Source organism: Chroicocephalus ridibundus, chromosome 9 (assembly GCF_963924245.1).
Source record: "Chroicocephalus ridibundus chromosome 9, bChrRid1.1, whole genome shotgun sequence".
In the NCBI taxonomy this organism is placed as follows: Eukaryota; Metazoa; Chordata; class Aves; order Charadriiformes; family Laridae; genus Chroicocephalus; species Chroicocephalus ridibundus.
The window spans coordinates 48,650,241-48,670,245 of NC_086292.1; the positions used below are offsets into that span (position 1 = coordinate 48,650,241).

General features: G+C 41.9%; 1 protein-coding gene across 2 annotated transcripts in view; it reads left to right on the forward strand.

Annotated features, from left to right (window-relative positions):
* PIAS1 (protein inhibitor of activated STAT 1) overlaps window positions 1-20,005 on the forward strand; it is a 63,499-nt gene continuing 43,494 nt past the window's right edge. The window contains exon 1 of one of the 2 annotated variants that reach the window (XM_063346318.1): window positions 1-468. In XM_063346318.1, coding sequence (XP_063202388.1) covers window positions 1-468 — 468 coding nt within the window. The remainder of the gene's footprint in view (window positions 469-20,005) is intronic. The other variant, XM_063346319.1, reaches the window with a different exon arrangement.

A 20,005-nucleotide genomic window follows, 5' to 3' on the forward strand; every position in this document is an offset into this window, starting at 1 on the left:
ATGCGTATCCACCTCTTCCCTCTGGTGATCCTATTCGAGAGAGCCGCCGGCACCCCGGCGGCTCTGCCCGGCGCGGCCGAGGAGAGCCGGGGCGCGGGCCCCCTCAGCGCTGCCCGATCTCCCCTCAGCGCCCCGCTCCCCTCACGGCCTGAGGAGCGGGACAGGCGGGACAGATGGGGCTGCGCCATCAGGGGGAAACTTTCCAACGACGCGCTGCCCCCAGGGCGGACCGGAGACCCCCCCGCCGAAGGCCCGGGACTCCCCGCAGCCCGGGGGAGGGACCCCGTTGGCCGCTCCCCACCAGAGACCCCCCCGCCCGGCAGAGCGCAGAAGAGGGACAAAATGGCGCCGCGATTCAAACACTGCGCGCTGCGTGCCGGCGGGGGGGCGGCGGGGGGGCGGTGTCCCGGCGGGGTTCACTGCGCCTGCGCCCGGGCTTGCAAGATGGCGGACAGTGCGGAACTAAAGGTAAAGCGCAGCTTCAATTCCCTTCGCGATGCCCCTTGCTGCCGTGCTTGGGGCCGCCGGGGCTGCACTTCCCCCCGGCGCCGGGGGCGAACCGAACGGCTGCCGGAGCCCCGCGGCGCTTCCGCGGCGCTGCCTCGCCGGTGCCTCGCTGGGCTGGCTGCGGCGGCGGCGCCCCGCCGGCAGCGGGGGCTGAGGGACGGAGCGGGGCGGGGAGCGGAGCTGTCCTCCCCTCGCCCGGCCGCTCTCCGCCGGGCAGCCCCCCGAGAGGCGACGGTGGGGAGGGCTCCCCTCAGCGCCGGCGGAGGGGGCGGTTGGGCTCGGGCCGGGCCGTCGTGGGGGTGAGGGCGGCGGCGGCCGGGGCAGCCCCCGGGAGTTGCCGGCGCTGGGCAGCGCGGTTCGTCCGCCCCCGAGGCGGGGCGGGGGGGGGACGGTTCCCCGGGTTCCCCGCAAAGTTTCCCGGGGACTCCGGCGGCGGCGGGCGGGGGGGGAGCCCTGAGGAACGGCTCTGCCCGCCGTTGACAGGCGGCCGGCTCCTAACGAGCGCCCTCCCCGCCCGGTGGACGGGGGTGGGGGGGGGGGGAACCGGCGGGGGAGCCCCGCTCGCCTCGCCCCGCTCCCCGGTAAATAAAGGACGTCACAAACAGATGCGGAGGAGTTAGACGATGTTAAGCTTGCGGTTGTCCCTTTCATCCTGCGAAAAGCACCGAAACCTGGTGCTCCGGAGCACCCTGGAGCGGAGTTAGGGCTCCCCGAGGGGGTGAAGCCGGGCGGGGGGCGTCCCGCCGGGCTGCGGGGGGGCCTAGCTGGGACCCTGCCCGGGGTGGAGGAGAGGGAGCAGCTCCGTGTACCGGAGTCAGGTATTTTGAGGAATAGTTGTGGTGGATTATCGGGTGGCGGGGAATCCACTCTTGTACGCGCCCCCCCCCCCCCCCCCCCCAAAAATAAAATTCAATAAAACAGATCCCAAAATCTTTCCAATCACTCTGACAAGGTGTGTGGGGGTGCGAACTCTGCCTCACACACCCACACCCGACAGTGTGTTTAAAAGTTTGAGAATTGCACTGCAGTTGTCATAGGGTCGTTATTCATCATCAGGGCTTCTGTTTCATGCTTTAAAGTTAATACAGTGAAAGACACAAATGAGAAGTATATTAAACATGTAACATAAACTATGGAATATGTAACGTATGTCTAGGGAGATATTTTGTCTTTCCCTAGAGTTTCAGAAGGTCTCAGTTTTCTGTATATCAAAGGTTTCTTGTGCTTTCATTTTAGATGCTTAAAGAGCTGTCAGGATATAAAGAAGTATAAAATCTTGTGCTTGTTCCAGCTTTTCTGGGGTCTGTGTCTGCCAGGTCAGGACAAATAGATCCTCCTTTAAATCCTCTGCTGTTCTTTGGGTTTTTTTTTTGATATCTTGCAAAGTATATTGCTTGGGCCTTTTTTTGTGTGTTTTGTTTTGTTTCAAATTGTGCATCCCACATAATGAGATAAAGAGTCAAGCTGTGACTCCAGTGTTGAACTTTTTTTAATCTTAGTGTGGCAAATGGAGTAGTGTGTTTTGGTAACTGACTCTTGTAAGAGTTTTTGGTGCGTGGTAGCTGGCTTGAGTTTATGTGATGCCTTTATAAACAAGACTGACTCAAATGGAGTGAAAATAGGCAAGAGCTAGGGAATAAAGTTTGTTGTTTTTTTTTTTCCCGGATGTATGTTAAGTTGGTGGGATGGTGGTCAAGGACAGCGCTGAAAGGCATGATTTTACTATGAAAATCGACAATTTATTGATCTTAGGAGCTTTGAAACCTGAAGCCTCTTGTCCAAGGCAGAGCCTGTGGGCCCTGGGTACGTGTTCGTGTGTTGGAGTGCTGCTGGTCTGCACCAGCAGAGCGTCGATGCCCGTCCCTTTCCCTTTCTCTGCAGCTTTACAGGTGGAGCTTTTGTAGAAGAGTGTTTGTGTCTACTTGTCATCCTGTGCTTCTTTATTGATCTCTTTCTGAAACCTGCTTCTTGAGAACCAGTAGAGAGAAATTATGATTTTTTAATTTTTTTTCTAAAGTATGTTGTTACCTCAGGGGTCTGAAGGGTGAATGTCAAACTGACTAGTTTATTTTCAATTTCACTTTGCTGCTCAGGATATGCAGTGGTACGTGCAAGCTGGGACTGTAGGATGATAGCACTGCATTCTGTGAAAAGTTGTTTTGTTTTGTTTTTTTTTTTTTGTAGCTATGGGGGCTTGGCAGTTTACATAAGAAAAAGATAGTTACTTTGAAGACTTCAGTACTTTTTGTTTTTCCTCTGGACTGTACAAAGAAAAAGAAGTGTGTGGGTGTGACCCCTCTGTCAGGAAGGAGTGGGAAAGACAAGTGGGCATAAAATTTCTGCGTAGAGTTGTAGCTGTCACATACCATTTTTTCAAAAGTAGTACAGCTCAGTTATTAGGTACTAGATGAGGTGAGTGCTCCTTGGAAAAATGTGGGTAATGGAAAGCCATTATATCGTAGTTGGGTGCAGTGGGTATTTTTAAGCAGGAGTACATCCCCAGAAAATGTGCCTTTAAATTGTTTCTTTTTTTTGAAAATTGAAAGAAGATGTAACTAAGGGAGGGTTTGTGATTAAGACTGCTATTTGAAGAATGAACAGTGAATTCCTTTCATTATTTTAATTTTCTTAGGTAAATTCACATTTCTCCTCTGATTAATTAGCAAATGGCATTGATTTCAGAATGAGTGACCTTTAAGAGCTAAAATCAAATGTAATGGTTGCGCAGTAACTCGCTTGTCTTGCCAGATAAACTTGTCAATTTGTCAGAAAAACTTGGTCAAATTTCTAAAACTTTCTTGCTGTCCTTTATAAAGAACCATAGGGATGCATGTGGGTAATGTGCATACATGTAAATTGGGGAATGCGATATGATGAGTGGTATTGCCAAACACACAAAGCAAAATTACAGATCTTGCTTCCTCCAGAAAAACAATGGTAATTTTCTTACTTGCAGTAATTTTTCACAGAGTTCTAAACCATGAAATAGCGTTTCCTGTAATGTATTTTCTTTCCACGACCAAGAGTATTTCAGTCTCTTGCCCCATTTGAGAATGTTTGTCCTATTGGAAAAAAAATAATCAGATAAGATCAGACATACTTGGCAGATCCCAGGCTTGTAAGGTTACTGAATTCTTTGGTACTCTCGGAGGTTTGGAGAAATTTAACCAGTATGTTTTCATTTCTGTTGATGAAACCAGGTAACTGAAAAGTCTGTTATTCTGTGGATTACCTCCCTAACTCTATAGGCTGAGGCATATGTGAATTTTCCTGATCTTAATTACTATTCCTGTATAATTGCATACAGACTCTAATTTCTCTCAAGGTAAGCTATTTAAAGCTCTTTCTAATTGGAAGGAGTATACTTGAGTGATTAAATCTTTCCTTCAATATTTCTTACATCTCTTTAAATTGGTTATTAGATTGTTGTGATCTTTGCCTTCTACTCAAGTCTTTTGGAAATCATTACACAGTTTGCAATAATCAATTCAATTATACATGGATCAAAGAATGAAAAAGAAAAGCTTATGTTCTAGTATTGTCATTCTTGATACTGTCCTAAGAAGCTGGTTTGGAAAGCACATGCTGGGAGGTTTTCTCCTTTGTTCTCTCTCCTTTTAAGAAAAAGTGCCTTTGGGGATTGAAGAGATCCCTGGTGTGTTTCTTGTTAGACACAATTTATACTTTAAAAAAAAAAAAGTGAGCCAAGAGTTTGAATGAAAATTCATAATAGCATTTCCACACAATGGTGATGAAAACAAACCATTTAAAAATAGTCAGTTGGGAAATACCCCTCCTCTAAATACAGTGAAGCAGTTTTTCGAAGGGCTAGTAGCACGGCTTCCAGGTGTTAGTGGTAATAGTGACAAATGGATCTCCGGTATGGAAACGCAGTTGTGTTAAATTGCATCGTCAGTGCTAATAAGCATAAGCTACCTATTTCAGTGTTCAATTAGAATTTTACTCTTCTGTATTATGAGCTATTTTTGCTTAATCCTTTTATAAGTTGCTTGGGTTGCGTGTTTCTGTGATTAAAGTCAATATAATCCACTTTTCATTGTTATCTGAGTCTGCGGATTACGTTATTTTCATGCCTGTAATTTGGTGTATGTCAGTATAATTGTATTTTTAATTGTATTTTGGTCTAGGTATTTTTTTTTTTAGCTTTTGGTCTTCGACACTGGAGGTGCAGATATCAGATGAATAAAATTGGCAGCTGTGCATCACTGCTGAACTGTCATAGCCCCAATCCATAACACTTTTTTATTGCCAGTAAAAAACAGATTGCATATTGTGTACATGTAAATATAGTGTCAGCACACTTCTAGTATAAACCCATCACGAATGTTAGGGGCCATCCTGGAAATATCTGTAGGCCTGTGCAAGTGAAATTCTTATTCATTGCCACTTGTGAGAAGGAAGGTATAGGAACCAGTAGACTTGTGAAAAAGAAGGTGTAGGAACCAGTAGTTTGTAGTAGTTATTTTTAATCGGTGTACAGTTCATTTCTCTTTTGTTTATAAAGGTATTTAGAAATTACAGTTAAAAGGTTTAGAAGGTTTAAATGGGTAGAAGATGCATCTTACTTAGCTTTATACCATGAGAATAAGAGTGTTACCCTGGGGAGGGGAAGGGCTCAGGACTGCTTGGCCATTGGTAAGAATGTTTATGGATCAGACACAGATGACAAATATTTAAAAGCATCTCGTGAAGCAGGGTGTAGACAGTTAAGATATCTTCAGATACTGAAGTTATTTATAGGGATGTAGATGAGTGGTATGGTTTATACTCTGACCTGCATTCATATAGAGCACAAAGATAAGTGCAGACCTGTCACTAATGTGTTTGGCATGGTGGGTTTAATTCCTGTAATCCATTCTCGCACAAGTCAACATCTGGTCGTTTTTCTCTTTAGTGCCATTATAATGAAAAACAAAACAGAACTTCCAAGCACTTGAGACTTGAGTGCTCCCTGTAATTGTTCTGAGATACCCCCAGCCCTCTCCGATCCTCTGAGTGCCTAGCTGCTGCAGTTCTCTGAAGCGTCTCTTGTAATCCTGGTTGATCGTAGTAATGCTTATGAGTAGGTTCGGAGCTGAACCCCAGGGTTAGTCGGCTGGTGGGCTCTACCAACATGGGGTTCATTGGTCTCTGCTGAAATTCTTGAATTTGAAGTAATAGTACCTTTCTTGCTGTGATGACATTTTGAGTGGGTTACTTTGTGGGGCCTTGGGATCACCCAGCGTCCCAGAGGATTTGTGGCTGGGAAATGGATTGGATCTCGTGTAGCTTTTCTCTTACGTGGTGATATCGGTGTTTGGCCCTTTGGCTCCACAAAGAAAGAATTCTACCTACAAACCTTAAGTTGTCTCAGAAATGTCTGTTTACTTTTGCTGCTCTGCTTCCACTTTAGAAACTTTTGCTTTGATGAAGGATGTTACAGGTGCCCTTGTAATGGAAGAGACTGCTTTATCCCCCTCCATAAAAAGTAGTAAAAGCCTTCTGAAAGCTGCAATTTCAGTGAAGAATGCAAACATGGTTTTTAAATTTTTCGATATATACCTTGTGTGTCTTTTGCAGTCCAGCTCCCTCAGCTTGTGCTGTCCCCTGTAAGTAGGAACTTAATCTCTGTGCCTGCAAGAATCACAGAGAAACGTTTGCCCTGTTCTTAAGGGGGGAGAAACGGGGAAATATATTGTTTGGGTGACTGCTGTGACACATGCTTGGGCAGCTGAATTTCAGAATCCTCTTGATCAAGCACAGGTATTGATTCTCTCATTGCTCTGTCACTATTTCAGCTCTGTGTAGACCAGTAAATGCTAGAAGTGTTGGTTTGGGCTTTTTAAAATGAAGATGATTGGATTTCATGATGCAGAAATTGCATGTAGTACCCTCAATGGTAGTCTGTTCATGAAAATAAATGCTGTTCTTAAAAGTAGATTCTTCTGCTAGTTAGGGGAGAAGGGTGTGAGGAGAAGAAAGGAGCTCCAGTACCTTAGAAAAGAGTGCTTATTTCTGTAATTTTACTCACACTATCAAAGCCATTTTGAACAACTAGTCACTGCCATAAAATGTGGCTATTTCAAACTAAATTAGAAGCTTTGGGGCTACAACAAAAAGTAGATGATGTTTAAGCTTTTGGAAGTGAGAATATATGGAGTTGAGGATGGGGACGGGAGATGTTAGCTTATCTAGCCTTGTTCTGATCTTCCAAATTTTCAATAGCAGCCAGAACCAAATTAAACCAGGTAACATTATATTATTGTTCTCTGTGTGCTGTGGTACAGACCTTTCTGTTGTCACTTATTTTCATGTTTTGCTGAGACTTCTCTGTCTGTTGCAGCTTTGTTGATCCAGGAGTTTGTCAGCGATTTGCTTAATTTTACTCTCCTGTTGGGATTTCGGATGGCTATAGATGTACTGCCATGTCTTCGCTGTTATATTCTGTCCCTCAGCATAAACTGGAGGGATACCATAGTGCTCTGTAAGCAAACATTGTATTCCAAGACTGGGGAAGAGTAAGAATTAGCAGAAGGTGGGTATTATGGGCCTTGTGTAGAATATGTGAAACAAAGAAATGAAAAGCTAGTATACAATTAGACCAAAGGTCAACCTAAGCTTGACCTTTATGTCTATAGGAGATGATATACAAGAGATTTATATAGGGAGTGACATGATAATTAATGGAGAAGGAAAAGGAGCCCTTTAAAGCTGTTGCTTGGTAAGGATAGAATCCTAGGCTCTGCAGCAGAGCAAAGACTCTGTGGGTTTGTTAAAAGTTTATTTAGCATGGAGGACAGAAAGATAAGTGTTATTCACTCCATGTGCATTGCTGAAGATTGCTCTGTAGTGAACTTCCCTTGTTTTGTTTAGGAAATGATAATCAGCTTTCTGGGTACGTGGTAATAAACATGTATGAGTTCTGCCTCCTCTCTGCTTCTGCCAGGACTGCATGGGCTGTAGGTAATGCATCAGTTGCTAGTTCCCATCCTAGGAGTATGTCTAACAGCAGGAAAAAGTAAGAAAGAGAGAGTTTGGATCTCTGCTCTGCTTTGGGGCTGATACACAGTCAACAGCTTTTCCAGAATAGTAAGTTGTGAAGCATCCCTTCTGTAGATATTTTCTTCCTTATGACTTCTATGTTTATCGTGTATACTGAGAGTGCTTTTTCTGCAGTTTCCAGCCCAGATATGATTTGTTGTGATAAATTCTTCAAACCATCAGTTCAGTAGGGCTCTCCTGTTAGCTTTTCTTGGTGTTATTTTCAGTTTGACACCTAGTTGCTCCCTTGGTCCTGACCATAGATTATTTGGTAATTTTGGTTGGAAGGGACCTTGGAAAATCCAACCTCCTGCTCAAGGCAGGGTTAGCTATGAGGTCAGAACAGGTTACTCAGGACCTTATTCAGTCTGATCTTTAAAACCTCCAAGGATGGAAACTGCACAACCTCTGTGGGCAACCTCTTCCACTACTTAACTGTTCTCATGGTGAAAACGGGTTTGGTTTTTTTTTTTGTATCCACCCTGACCCTCTTATTTCAGCTTGTGCCTGTTGTCTTACATCCTTCTGCTATGTACCTCTGTGAAGATCATGGCTCTGTTTTCTTGATGACCTCCTTTACATGTTGGAAGGTTGCCATTAGGTTCCTCCAAAGCCTTCCCTTCGCCAGGCTGAATGAGCCCTGTTCCCCCAGCCTCTTGCCAGATCATCTTGCTGTACCTCACGTCTTTGACAATAAGATACCAGCATCTGGTTTGGCGATGGGATTTGGGCAGAGGATTCTACGCTACAGATGTAGTTCTTGAGGAGTTTTTACTCCTGTGGATTTCCGTTAGTGGAGATGTATTACAAAATGCTTAACATCCTCAGAAATGTGCAAAAGTAGTTCCTGAGACTGTCCACTGGTATCACTGGAAAAGGTGGACGTTGCTTCAAAAAAACTAGATTTCAAAAGCCGTGAACCTTCTGAGGGGAGCTGAAGACAGGCAGTAGGTAGGCATCTCTTCACCAGGAGGCTCCATAGGATTCTTGTCCATTTTGAAAATTGGTATACCAAGCTCTCCCACTCTTTTCTCCCCTCCCATTAAATACGTGGTTGTAAAAGCAGATGGAAAACTGAGCTCGGTTTCCTTACTGCTTGGTTGCAGCATTGCCTTCACTTCCTGAAGATGCATCCTTTGTGGCCGCAGCCATTCCACTGTGCAAACACATGTGATAAATGTTCTCAGAAATTGGTATTGGGCAGGAGTTAAGTCATAATATTTGGGCAGAGCTGAGATTAGAAGCTTGGTTTTCTAAGATAGGTTTATACTAGGAAAAAAGCAGTTCTCTTCCAAAGAGATGACAGAGTATAAAACTGCAGAGCCCTTTAGGTACACTAGAATTTTATGTTGAAGCTGTAGGGGTTTGTATTTACAGTGGTTCTTCCACTGGGCACGTACTCAAGCTGCCAGCCAGTATTATGGCTTTACCTTTCCATACTGTACAACTCATTACAGAGCAGCTGTAGGGTCAGTCATCTGCAACATTTTCAGGGGTGTGGTTTGCAATAGGACGCCTTAGGTCCATCAGATTTCAGCCTTGGCCCTCTTGCCCGTGTATTTGCTTGATGCTGCTACTCTGTTCTTGAGGCTCACAAAGGGGAGCAGATTGGCAGCTGAGCCAAAAGGCAGAGTTTAGCAAAATAATTCATCCCTAGATGCTTCTGGGAATAAAATTGGCTCTGTGTATCTCTGCAGAACGACTGGTAGTCCTGAGAGTCGCTTTGTTGGTCTAGTCTAATCTTGGTCCTTCCTCATATTTGTGGTCTGATCAGTGTGGCAGACCATGTGAGGTTCCTCCACCTTGTTTTGCATGTGACAGTGCCGGAGCTTCCTCCTGAGAAAGCGTTATCTTCCTTTCCTTTAGAAGAGCATCTTGGTTTGTTTGCTGTGTAAGCAGGTGGCTTGCTTTTGCTGTCCAGTCCTGTGAAGGAATTTACTGTCCCTTGAAGTGTGACAGTTGGTTGAGAAACATTCAGAGCTGAAACTTCTTGCTTACCTTCATTTGCAGTCTGCTGCGGGATGTTCCTCCTGCCCTCTTTGTAGAGCAGAGCCTGGACTTAATAAGGCCGCTCTGTTCAGCTTTTCAGCTGAAAACATGATTAGTTAGCGTGCCAAATAGAATATAGGATGGAAATAGCAGCGAACGTAGTTTTGCTTGGCAATTTAGCATAGGTGCTGCTCACTATTATTTATTTTTTTTAAAAAGCAGATACAAGCAGAGGCCAAATACAATAGGGATAATGTGTTTTGTTCAGGTAAAATCTGTAATCTGAGCTGCAGAAGTGTGTCGTAAAAAGTTGTGTGGATGAGAGTGTTTTCTGATACATTCATTCCTCGTATTGTTTCTTGAGACTCCCTTGACAAAATGATCTCACTTTTGTGCAGATGTTGTATCTTGTTTCCCTGGTGCAAAATAAGGGTCTTTGAAACAGTCCAAGTATTTGTGTAGATTTTCAGTTTATTGAAAAATCTGTTAGACACAGCTCTGCTCAGGCTATCTATGGAGGAGTTAGTACACCTATAAATATAGTGCGCCAAAATGAAAAATGTAGGAACTTCATCAGCGGTACAGAAACAAAGCTGTTCTTTTTCATAGGTTCCATGTTGATTTAGCAGTATCTCATCAGTGAATCTGCTGAGGCCACTTGATGGCAGGGCTTCAAATTTTTTTAATCAACTGTCAGAACTGTTGTCGGTTTGAATTACAAGTATTTTAGATAATATTTTTCTAAAGGGTGTACACCCAGATTTTCATTCAGTTAATCTCCACTTTTACCTCTTTGGTGTTAAAATTTGACTCTTTCAGTTGAGAAGTAATATTTTTATTAGAGGCTCTTGACAATGTCGCCTGGGTTTCTGAGGAAATGGCTAAAAATAAACATACGTTATAAACTGAATCTTAAGAATGTAAAAGTAGCTTTACTGGTTTAGACCAAGGGTCCATCTGGCCTGGTATTGTCTCCTAGAGCTTCCAGAAGCGAATGTAGAGAAAAGGGGAAACAGGACAAAATATAAGAAATAACTGTCTCCCACCTGCAATATTCTCCTGGTCTCCAGCTATTTGCAGCTCAGTCCTCTGAACCCGCTGGGGGCTACTAGCTAGACAAGCCATAATAAATCTATTTTCCAAGTGCCTGTCATGTTCCTCTTGAACCTATATAAACTTATTTTGCTCACCGTATTTTGCTAGGGGTTTTTGTTGTTCTGCTGCTTAGGACCCTTCTCATTTTGTTTTGAGCCTGGTTCCAGCCGGCTTCATCCACTGGTCACGATGTTGTGTAATGAAAGAGACTGGACAGATGATCCCTGTCCACTGTCCTTGTGCTGTTCCTGGTTTTGTAGATTGCTGTCCCCACGTTCTCTGTTTTGTAGGTTGAAAAATCTTAGCTTTTGCCATTTCTTAAGTAGAAGAATCTTGCTGGACTTCTGTCATCTTTCAGTGAAACTTTCCACTTTTAAAGACGAGACCAACAAAACTTCGAGATCTGGGTGAACCAGGGATTTATACCATGTATACAATAATTTCTCATTTGCTCTCCATTCCTTTTTTGAAATGATTTCTAACAATAATGATTTGTGTGTTTGACTGCTACTGAGCTGGTGTTTTCATATGTCTGTTTATCTTGGGCCTGGGAGCTTGCTCTAGTGTGGTAAAGGTCATCCCAGAGCCCATCACTTCATAGGTACAGCCAGGTCTGTCTGGGCTGCTTTTCCCCATAGGCATCGTTTTACATTTATGTACACGGATTTGCTCTGTCACTGAGGTATTTCACTGATTCTTCAGGTTGCCTTTGTCCTTACAACCATGTCATATCTCTGCAACTTTGTCACCCCACTGATCACTTCATTTTCTAGGTTGTTAACGAATAGGTTAAGCTACATGTGCCAGCATAGGCCCTTGCAGAACTCCACGCATGACCTTCCTCTATTGTTTGGTCTTGGAACAACTCGAACGTATTGGTAATAAAAGAACTTTGAATAGCAGGCTAAGGATCTATTGCCTGTTTTATTTAAAAAAAAAAATAAATATTATTAATGCTGCAAGAATACCCAGCTTGTGTGAGCAACTAGATTTTAGAGTTTCCTTTGACCTGTACTATTCTGTTGTTTTTAAACATATGTAGAACTCTGAGGTGGTGCCAAGCTGTTTTAAGGGGAAGCAGAGATGTGTTGAAACTTGTTTCCTACGTTCAGTTAACTAGAAAAGTTTTTAAAAAATGTGCCTTTGTTTTTTGGACTACATTCACATATCTTAGTAAAGGGCTTGAGCTAAATATTAGTTGATTAACTGCATTGACTCCCTTGTTCCTTGGGCCTGTTCATGGCTGATGTCTTGATGCCTCAGTTTTTTGTTTTTCCCCAATAGCGGAGTGTCCTTTGCTTTTGACATAGAGGCTGAGCAAGGTTGTGAAGGGATACGAGGCTTACAACTTCTTTACCTGGAAATAGAAGCTACATGTTATCCAGGGAGTGTAGCAGGAGGCAAAAGGGTGAAGACACTTCATACTGAAATGCTGGGCTGAAACCCAGAAAAAGCTTTGTTTTGTCATGAGATCCTAAATAATCTTTTTTTTTTTTCTTCCCTCCCCCTGTGCCTTTGGCCCATATATGTAAAAAGGGAGGCAGAGTATAAATTCATGAACATGTGAGAGTCATTCAAATGACATTAATGAGCTGCAAAAGGCTTGTATATATGCAAATTCCTATTCAGAGTGGGATTTGGATGAGTGCGGTTAATGAGGTGGGGCAATAGTTTGGTCAGTAAAGATGAAAAAGAGCAGTGACTGGAGCAGCATCCTCCCTCTGCCCCGCGAGTGGGGTGGGAGTTTGGGGGGAGGCAGCTCACTGCAGGGTTGGGGAAAAGTAAGGGAATGTTTATATCTGCGTTCAGTACTGCAGAAACACTGCACATTTTCTGTTTTCACTTGGTCAGGATTTCCATGGAAGTTTTAACTTTGCTATCAAAGTTTTCTTAGGCAGCTTTTTCAGTTCTGGTTGTTCTTGTGGCTGAAGCCAAGTTAAATGCAGTATCATTTTTGGAGTTTACTTGCAATAGTTTTCATGTATTTTAAATCATAGGTGTGGCTGAAACTTGGCTTAAAGAAACCTTCATTCCATCAAGCAGTTTGTTTCCATGCAGGGCAGGGGTTATTGTGTGAATATATTAATTGAATTCAGTCTTACTTTGATTGTAAGAAATATACAGTGCTTGAAGGATGAGGGTTGCGGGGAGGGGGACAGTGTGTCAGATTAATGGCACTGGGAAATGAAATATCTCTCTTCCCACTGAGCAAGCATCCTTAGTATCTCTCCTTAACATGCGCCAGTGTGACTGTGAAGGAAATGTTTCTATAGGCCTTGTCTGTGCTATATGTGGGCCAGGAAAATATTGCATAAAGAATGTATTCTTAGTTTTCTAATGCACTGTTGGATGTTTTGTCCTGGGATTAATCATTGCAAGCTAATGGGTTCTTAAGCACTGCATGCTTGTCTTTGAGCCTATAGGTAACATGATGCAGCTAATACATGTAAAACTACAATTTTCTGGTGTGGACAGCACTGGAAGGTAGAAGGACAGAGTAGCCCAAATTCTGAGGGGTGAAGTAGGATTGTGGGGTTAGGATCAGCTTTGTCAGGAGTCTAGGCCTTGCCTAGGATGCATCTTCCCAGCCTGTCTCAGGCTGCATGTTGTCATTTGAAACTGTTTTCTTTATCCTCTTTTGAATGCTGAAGAAAAGCAGGAAGGTCTGCTTCCTCTCCTATTATTTCATCATCTTTTTGCATTTTTCCATAGTGGGAAGAAACCAGTCGTTGTGGGTGATATGAAAAACTGAGCTTCCTGCTTTCCCTTTCTTTGTCCCCATGCCTCTTTTAGATGTCTTCCCCAGGATACGCATTCAGGGTTTGGCACCGCTGCTGCCCCGTTGCTCTCTTTCCAAGCTGCGCTGGTACTTGGAATGAAATCAGTGTGATTCTTGACAGTCTTACTGATGCTTTAGTGGCGTGAGTAGCAGCCAAAGAAGTCATCCATGTCTCATTAACTTGACTGACCCAGGATCCTGAATCCGTCTCAGTGGGAACTAGGTTGAGTACTGACATAGTAAGACTTTTTTGAAATGGGAGATGAGCTTCTGACTGCCAGTATTTTCACCTGGGTTTGGACAAGTGACATACAAGAGTGTGGGTTTTTTGGTTGGTTTGGTTTTTTTTTCCCCCCAGCTACTAATTTCTCCTCTATAATAATAATAATTTTATTTTTGCACTTTAAAATTGATTTGTCTCAATACGTGATGTAAATATTAATCCTGTATCATATTGTTGTATGCAATGCATAATTACATTTTTTTAATGCATCTGTACAGTTAGGAATAAATTAGCCTTTTGTGTCCATTTAGCTGCTTTATAAATAGTAAGACCTGTAATTTGTGTTTCCTATTGTGCCATGAGAGACAATAGCTCTTCAGAGTTTGAAAAACTGACTTTTCTTGAATTACTGGGTGGCCACATGTGGCTCACGCATAGTTGCGTGCTAGCACTTTGCTGTTACATGGCTACTCTCTGTTCTAGATACCTTGTTGAGAGAAAATGAGCTAGGATAGGTAACAGTGATTTTTACTAGGTGGTGGTCTGATCTGGTTGCAAAGCCCTGTGTGTTCCTAGGGTAGTCATGGATAGTCATATTCCACCACTGAACCATTCCTAGATTGGTGCCCTCCTGTCCACCTCTGTCCATATGTATTTTAAAACTCGTTGCCTTTTTGGAATGACTGTAGGACCAGATATCTCGTACATCTTGATTCGCTGCTTTGACTTCTTCAGTTCTGAAAAATACTCTTACCCACATAATGTGAGGTTGAAAGGGACCTCCCAAGGTTGTTTGGCCTACTAGTTCCCTGCAAATCAACTGCATAATGAGAAAAACACATGAGAAGTTTAGATGATCCTTCACTTCTGTCTACTTTGTGTTTAGTAACTTTGAATTTCATGTGCAGTTAGCTCTTAATGAAAGTGGCCAGGGACTAGAAGAGTCATGTAAACATGTGAATGTTACTTCTTGGTCTTGCTTTTAGGCTGGTGCCTAAAACCTGAACCTGTTTGTTCGTAGGCAGATGCTTCTATAAAATATAATGGGGTAATAATTCTTCTTAGACCAACTGATATGGTTGAAAAACATTTCAGATGTGCAGGTTGTTTCTCTAAATGTAATAGAAAGTGTTACTTTCCGTCAGCCCTTGCCTTTCTCACATCCTTTTGTTTACGGCCACTGCACTATTGATAGATGAAATATGTGAAGCAGAGATGTGGCTCCCAGATAAATGGAGATGCTTAAACATGAAAATATTCAACAGCTAAGGAACAGAGAAAGGACTGCTAGTTCTGTTTTAGTCTCCAAAAAACATCTAGGACGAGCTTTTTCTAGGTAGGACCGGGGCTAAGCAAGCAAAGTGAAAAGAACTTGGATCATCTGTTTCAGGAATAAGTAGAGGAAAGGCAAGAGAATGGGTGTCCTCTCCTGAAAGAAGAGGAAGACCTGAGCAGAGAAAACGCTTGTCTTACCTGTGCTCTATGAAGACTTAGAAAAACTGCACTAAAGGAATGATTTTGAAGAGTTTCACTAGAACGTGCTTGAAATTGATACCTCATCAAAGTAGAGACCAATTTAGGATAATCTGTGCTATGAGAACATTGCTGTAGGAAACTTGAGTCTTCCCCAGTTTCACGTGGTCTCTGCAGAACTGGTGACAAGATGCTTGATTTGTGTGGTGCATCTTACCTGGTACTCTGAGGAACTGTAATGTAAAAGGAAAATTTCTTAGTATTGTTCAAGCTCTTAATTAATCTTGATGATTTACTGCTATATGACTACTTAAAAAGGAGTGTGTATTTTGGCTTCCTAATGTAATTTCTATACGTGAATTTGAAGACCTTACGAAATAAATTATGTACAGAATGACTAGCTTTTTTTTTTATATATGGATGCCAGTATGATTGCTTGATGGAGTATTTGTTTTCAGCTTATTGACACAGTGGGAACTTTTGGCTCCATTGCTTATTTCTGTGATAACAATTACGACTAATTGTTAGTAGTAATAAATTATTATTCTTGGTGGACCAGTATTGGAAGGGAATAAAGTATTTGGCCAGTGTATTTCATAGGTATTTGTTGTCAGCAGATTTATTTCATTTCTGTTCCATTTCTTCCTTTGGAAAGGGAAATCTTTTAATGATGAATTATTGAGTATTTCCCATACCTGATGTTTTATCTGATATCGTAATTTTCCTGTTCTTCTCCCTTCCTTCCGCCTTTCCTTCCTCCCCAGTCTTTATTCTAGATGTTATTAACTATTGTTGCAGTCTTTTATATATTCCTGTAGCTACGGCTAAAAGCACTAACAAACATTATTGTGCATCTTGTGAGATGGTGTATGAACAAGGGGATATTGGTATGTGGTACCCAGTGACAAGGCTGATGGCAGCTGTGGCCCTGGTACAGCTGTTGCTGTGGATGGATCCTGCTGTTGTGGTGGAGCTCAGCGCCTCAGAATCGCTCTTTTTAGGTGTAATTCACAAAGCCTAGGAATGCATTTCTCAGAACAGAACTTTGTGAGAAGGGTTGTTTCCAAGTCTAAAAGAAAACACTTGATTTTATCATTGGCCATTTTGGCTTTAAAATATTTTTTTAAAGTGGTAGCTGTGAACAGACAACTCCAGTCTCCTAGCTTTCCTTCTCCCAGGGTATTTACATAGCAATTGGTTACTTTTAATGGCAATGAGATTCGATTATACACTGGCTTCAGCCTGCTGTTCAGTCCTTTGCAAGTCAGTATCCAAATTTAATATGATTGTTAATTAAAACTTTTTGAGATTCCAGCATAATAGTTGGTGATGATGTAGTCTGTCTCCTGTGCTGCACCCTAGAAAATGGGACAAATGAGGGGGAAAAAGTTGATTGTTTTGTGTATATTTGACTGTATAATTTCATATTCTGAAGTGTTAACCTCATTAGAAGCTAAATAAATAACAAAAGTTTGTTTATTTTTAGTGGACAGCTAACTCTTCAGTGTTTGTTGATAACTTTCAGCATGTGGAAAACAGATCACTTTGCAGTTCTGTAATGTACAGAAATAAAGTTGTTTTTTTTTTTAAATCTTGGAGGAAAACATGCGTCTATTACGGCAATAATTTGTTTTAATTGAGTGATGCTTAAGTTGGCTAACACATATGAAGAAATAATGTCTGTTGATGCAGTAGAGATTTAAATGTTGCAAGCAAACGTCAACACTGAATGTGAGAATGTAGGTCTTGAAATTGTTGTGTGTATTGCTGTTAAGAGGTTCTGTAAGCTGCTCGTGGAAGCCGCCTCTTTATCCATGTTGCTATGTGAGTACATTCATAGAATTCCAGGTGCATTCTTCTCCAGCTTTCCTTCAAAATTGACTTCCAAAAGCTACATGTGCTTCATGCAGGTATTTTAGATATTTAGAAAGTAACTGGAGCTTCATTCTCTAGCGTTCTGCTGAAAAATAATGGCTAAAAGGATTCTCATTTAATAGACTTCCTATCTGTAAATCCCAAATAAGTCAAATTTTTTACATAACCATTGCTTTTGTGTTTTAATTACATGTTTTAAAAGGTATCTGGTTTCTTCTTTAAAATCACTGGAGGAGGGGGACTAAATGTGTGGTTTTGACCTCCTGTATGGCTTCCAGAAGCTGAGAATTCTTGTTCCTAATCTTTTTTTTTCTTTATTATACAAAGCGACAATCTTTCAGACTATTACTGAATGCTATATAAGTTGTTATATTTTGATTATACCGATGTAGACCTTTTGTGTTATTTGTTAGAGAGATTATAATAGGACATACTGTGTTTAGCAAGCTCTTTGGACAGCTGTGTCTGCGGCTGGCTTGGGCTCTGCTGAAGCTTATTGCATAGGAATTAGCTCTTCTGTCAGCCAGTTGAAAGGCTTAGTTAAGGATAAGAACATTCTTAATAAAAAGTAAATTTGTCTGGCAATGACCCTCTCCCAAATAGTGGAAAATAATTGTCTTCATTATTAGCCTTAGGTGTAAGCTGTTTGTCTTTAGAGAGGCACACTGTTTAGTTGTCCAGCAATTGTCTAAACTAGCATTTCTGCAATTACTTGTCATGAAAATCATGCTAGTGCATAACTCTGTAAAAATGATTCCCGTCTGCAAAGATAAATACACTAGGGACAATTAAGTTTGAGTGCGGCTGAAAAAAAACTTGAGCCTTCAAGAACAGAAATGGAGATTACTACTGTGTCAGCAACCTTATTTAATACCCAAAGTAATAATATAGTTCACCTAGTGAATAAAATCTCTTGAGAATGGTAAAACTTTTGTTACGGATTAAGATAAAATGTGACTTTAAATCAAACACAATTTAGACATGACTAAAGTCTTGGCGGACTTTCTCCAGCAAATCTGGCTTTTACAGTGGGAGCAAGTCCCTTCCCCAGCTGCCCACCCGGCTTCTCTGCTAGGGCAGGGTTGATGTGCAGCCAGGGAGGCAGGGCAGGACACAGTGTGGTTTGCAAGCCATCATATTAAAAAAAAATAATTACAAAATCCTGCAGATTTAAGTGTTCGAGAACTGAAGTGGCATTTTGGGGACATGGGCACACAGTCTTGAGTCTTTCTGAGGAAAAAAACTCTAGGAAAAGGGGTGCAGTGGACATTTAGATGGGTGATCGCCTACAGTAATTTGCCAGGGTATATGTATCGAGGCTTTTAGATGATATTTCACTTCTGTGATAGCATAGCAAAATATCAGAGGCAAAAAACATAAGACAACTGTTAACATGTGGGGATTATATTAAAAATTCCAAACTCTGCCTGCCTGTTGTTACTAGCAGGCAGTTCAAGGGGGGCTAGAGCTGTCTTACTGTTTTCTTTTGCAATCCTTTCACTCTTCAGTGCATTTTGTTACTTTTATCACTGTGGATTTTCTTGTCTACTGTGAGCGACAGACATCTCTAAGAAGTTGGTAGCATCACTGCTGCAGGATTAGATGGAGGCCTCTGAATCGTGGGTTGGAAGGAGAGCTTAGATTTATTAGTGTTCATGTATACACAGCAATGCTCCGACCTTACTAAAACTTTCTAAATTTGAGGGTAGTCAAGTTTTACCAGCACGACAGATACAAGCAAGCAATGTTTGCCAAGAGCAGGTAAGGAAAATATTCCTTGTACTGTTTGATCTGGGGAATTAAGAGTTAAGGTTATGATATATTTGGTAAGTTGTTATATGAATTGAATGAGTGTAGGTGACAGTAGGAAATCGCAGGACCTTCTGTCCAGAAGCCCTTTATGCAGAACTGATATAGATTTTACATATACATACAGTCCCTTCACTGCCAGAGATCCCTGGTGTTAGTAGGCACTTGAATCTGAACTTCATCGTTCGTGTAGATTTGTTCAAGGGTCATAATGTTTATATTAACAGATATGGAACCATATCATTAGCAAGGAAATATTCTGTTTGTGAGCATGCTAGAGTAAATAACACCTGATGACTTAAGCTTTATAGTGTACTTTCTCTGCTAGCATGGTAAAAAACATGTAACCCGGTGAAAATCATGAATACAGTGTTTGACCTTAAGGAAGCCCATGTCTATGGAGATACCAACAGTAGGTCAGTCCAGGCTATTTTTGGCATTTACAGTATATGGACATCATTTTGTTGGTGCATTTTTAATGGATTTAAATCTATTTTTACTGCCCGCTAGACAAATGCATAGATGTAGTCATACGGTTGTGAAATGTTCTTTATGAGCACTGATATACTGTGTAAATATAGGGTTTCTTTGATTAAGAAATATCTCCTTGTGTGTGTAACAAAAGGCAAATAATATTTACACCTGCGGTTGGTTTGTACCTATACTTTTGTTACGGCCCTGCTTGCCGAAACATTGTATGCATCACACTAGGATACAGCTGAGTTTTTCGTTGTGAAAACCAATAGCCTCCTTAAAGGTTGTAGTGTGTTGCATATTTATGACTGTTCTTCTGTGCTTTTGCCTCCCCTTCATTTTGAATTACGGTGACTTCAACCTTTGAGTGTTTTGGTTGCATTAGACAAATGCAGGAAGTTACAGCCTGTCATCCAGGCGCTTGAGCTTCCATGAATTGGTCGTTTCACTCCCTCTTGCAGATTTTCGGTAGACTGATTTCAATTTTTATGGTTTAGCCTTGATAGCTTCCTTGTGTGTGCCTTGCAGATAGAATTTAGGACTAGGCAATGTGCCTTCATAAAAGATGGGAATATTTTTACCTTCATGATCTCCCATTTTCACAAATCTTAAATGTCTAAGAACCCAAGAGTTTAGTCTGTGTAGCTGTAGAGAGCTCGTGTAGCTCAGGTATAGCTTTCTTCTCCAGAAGATTTATATCAGGGGTTAAAGAGGCTGTTCATAGCATGCAGGAACTCTCC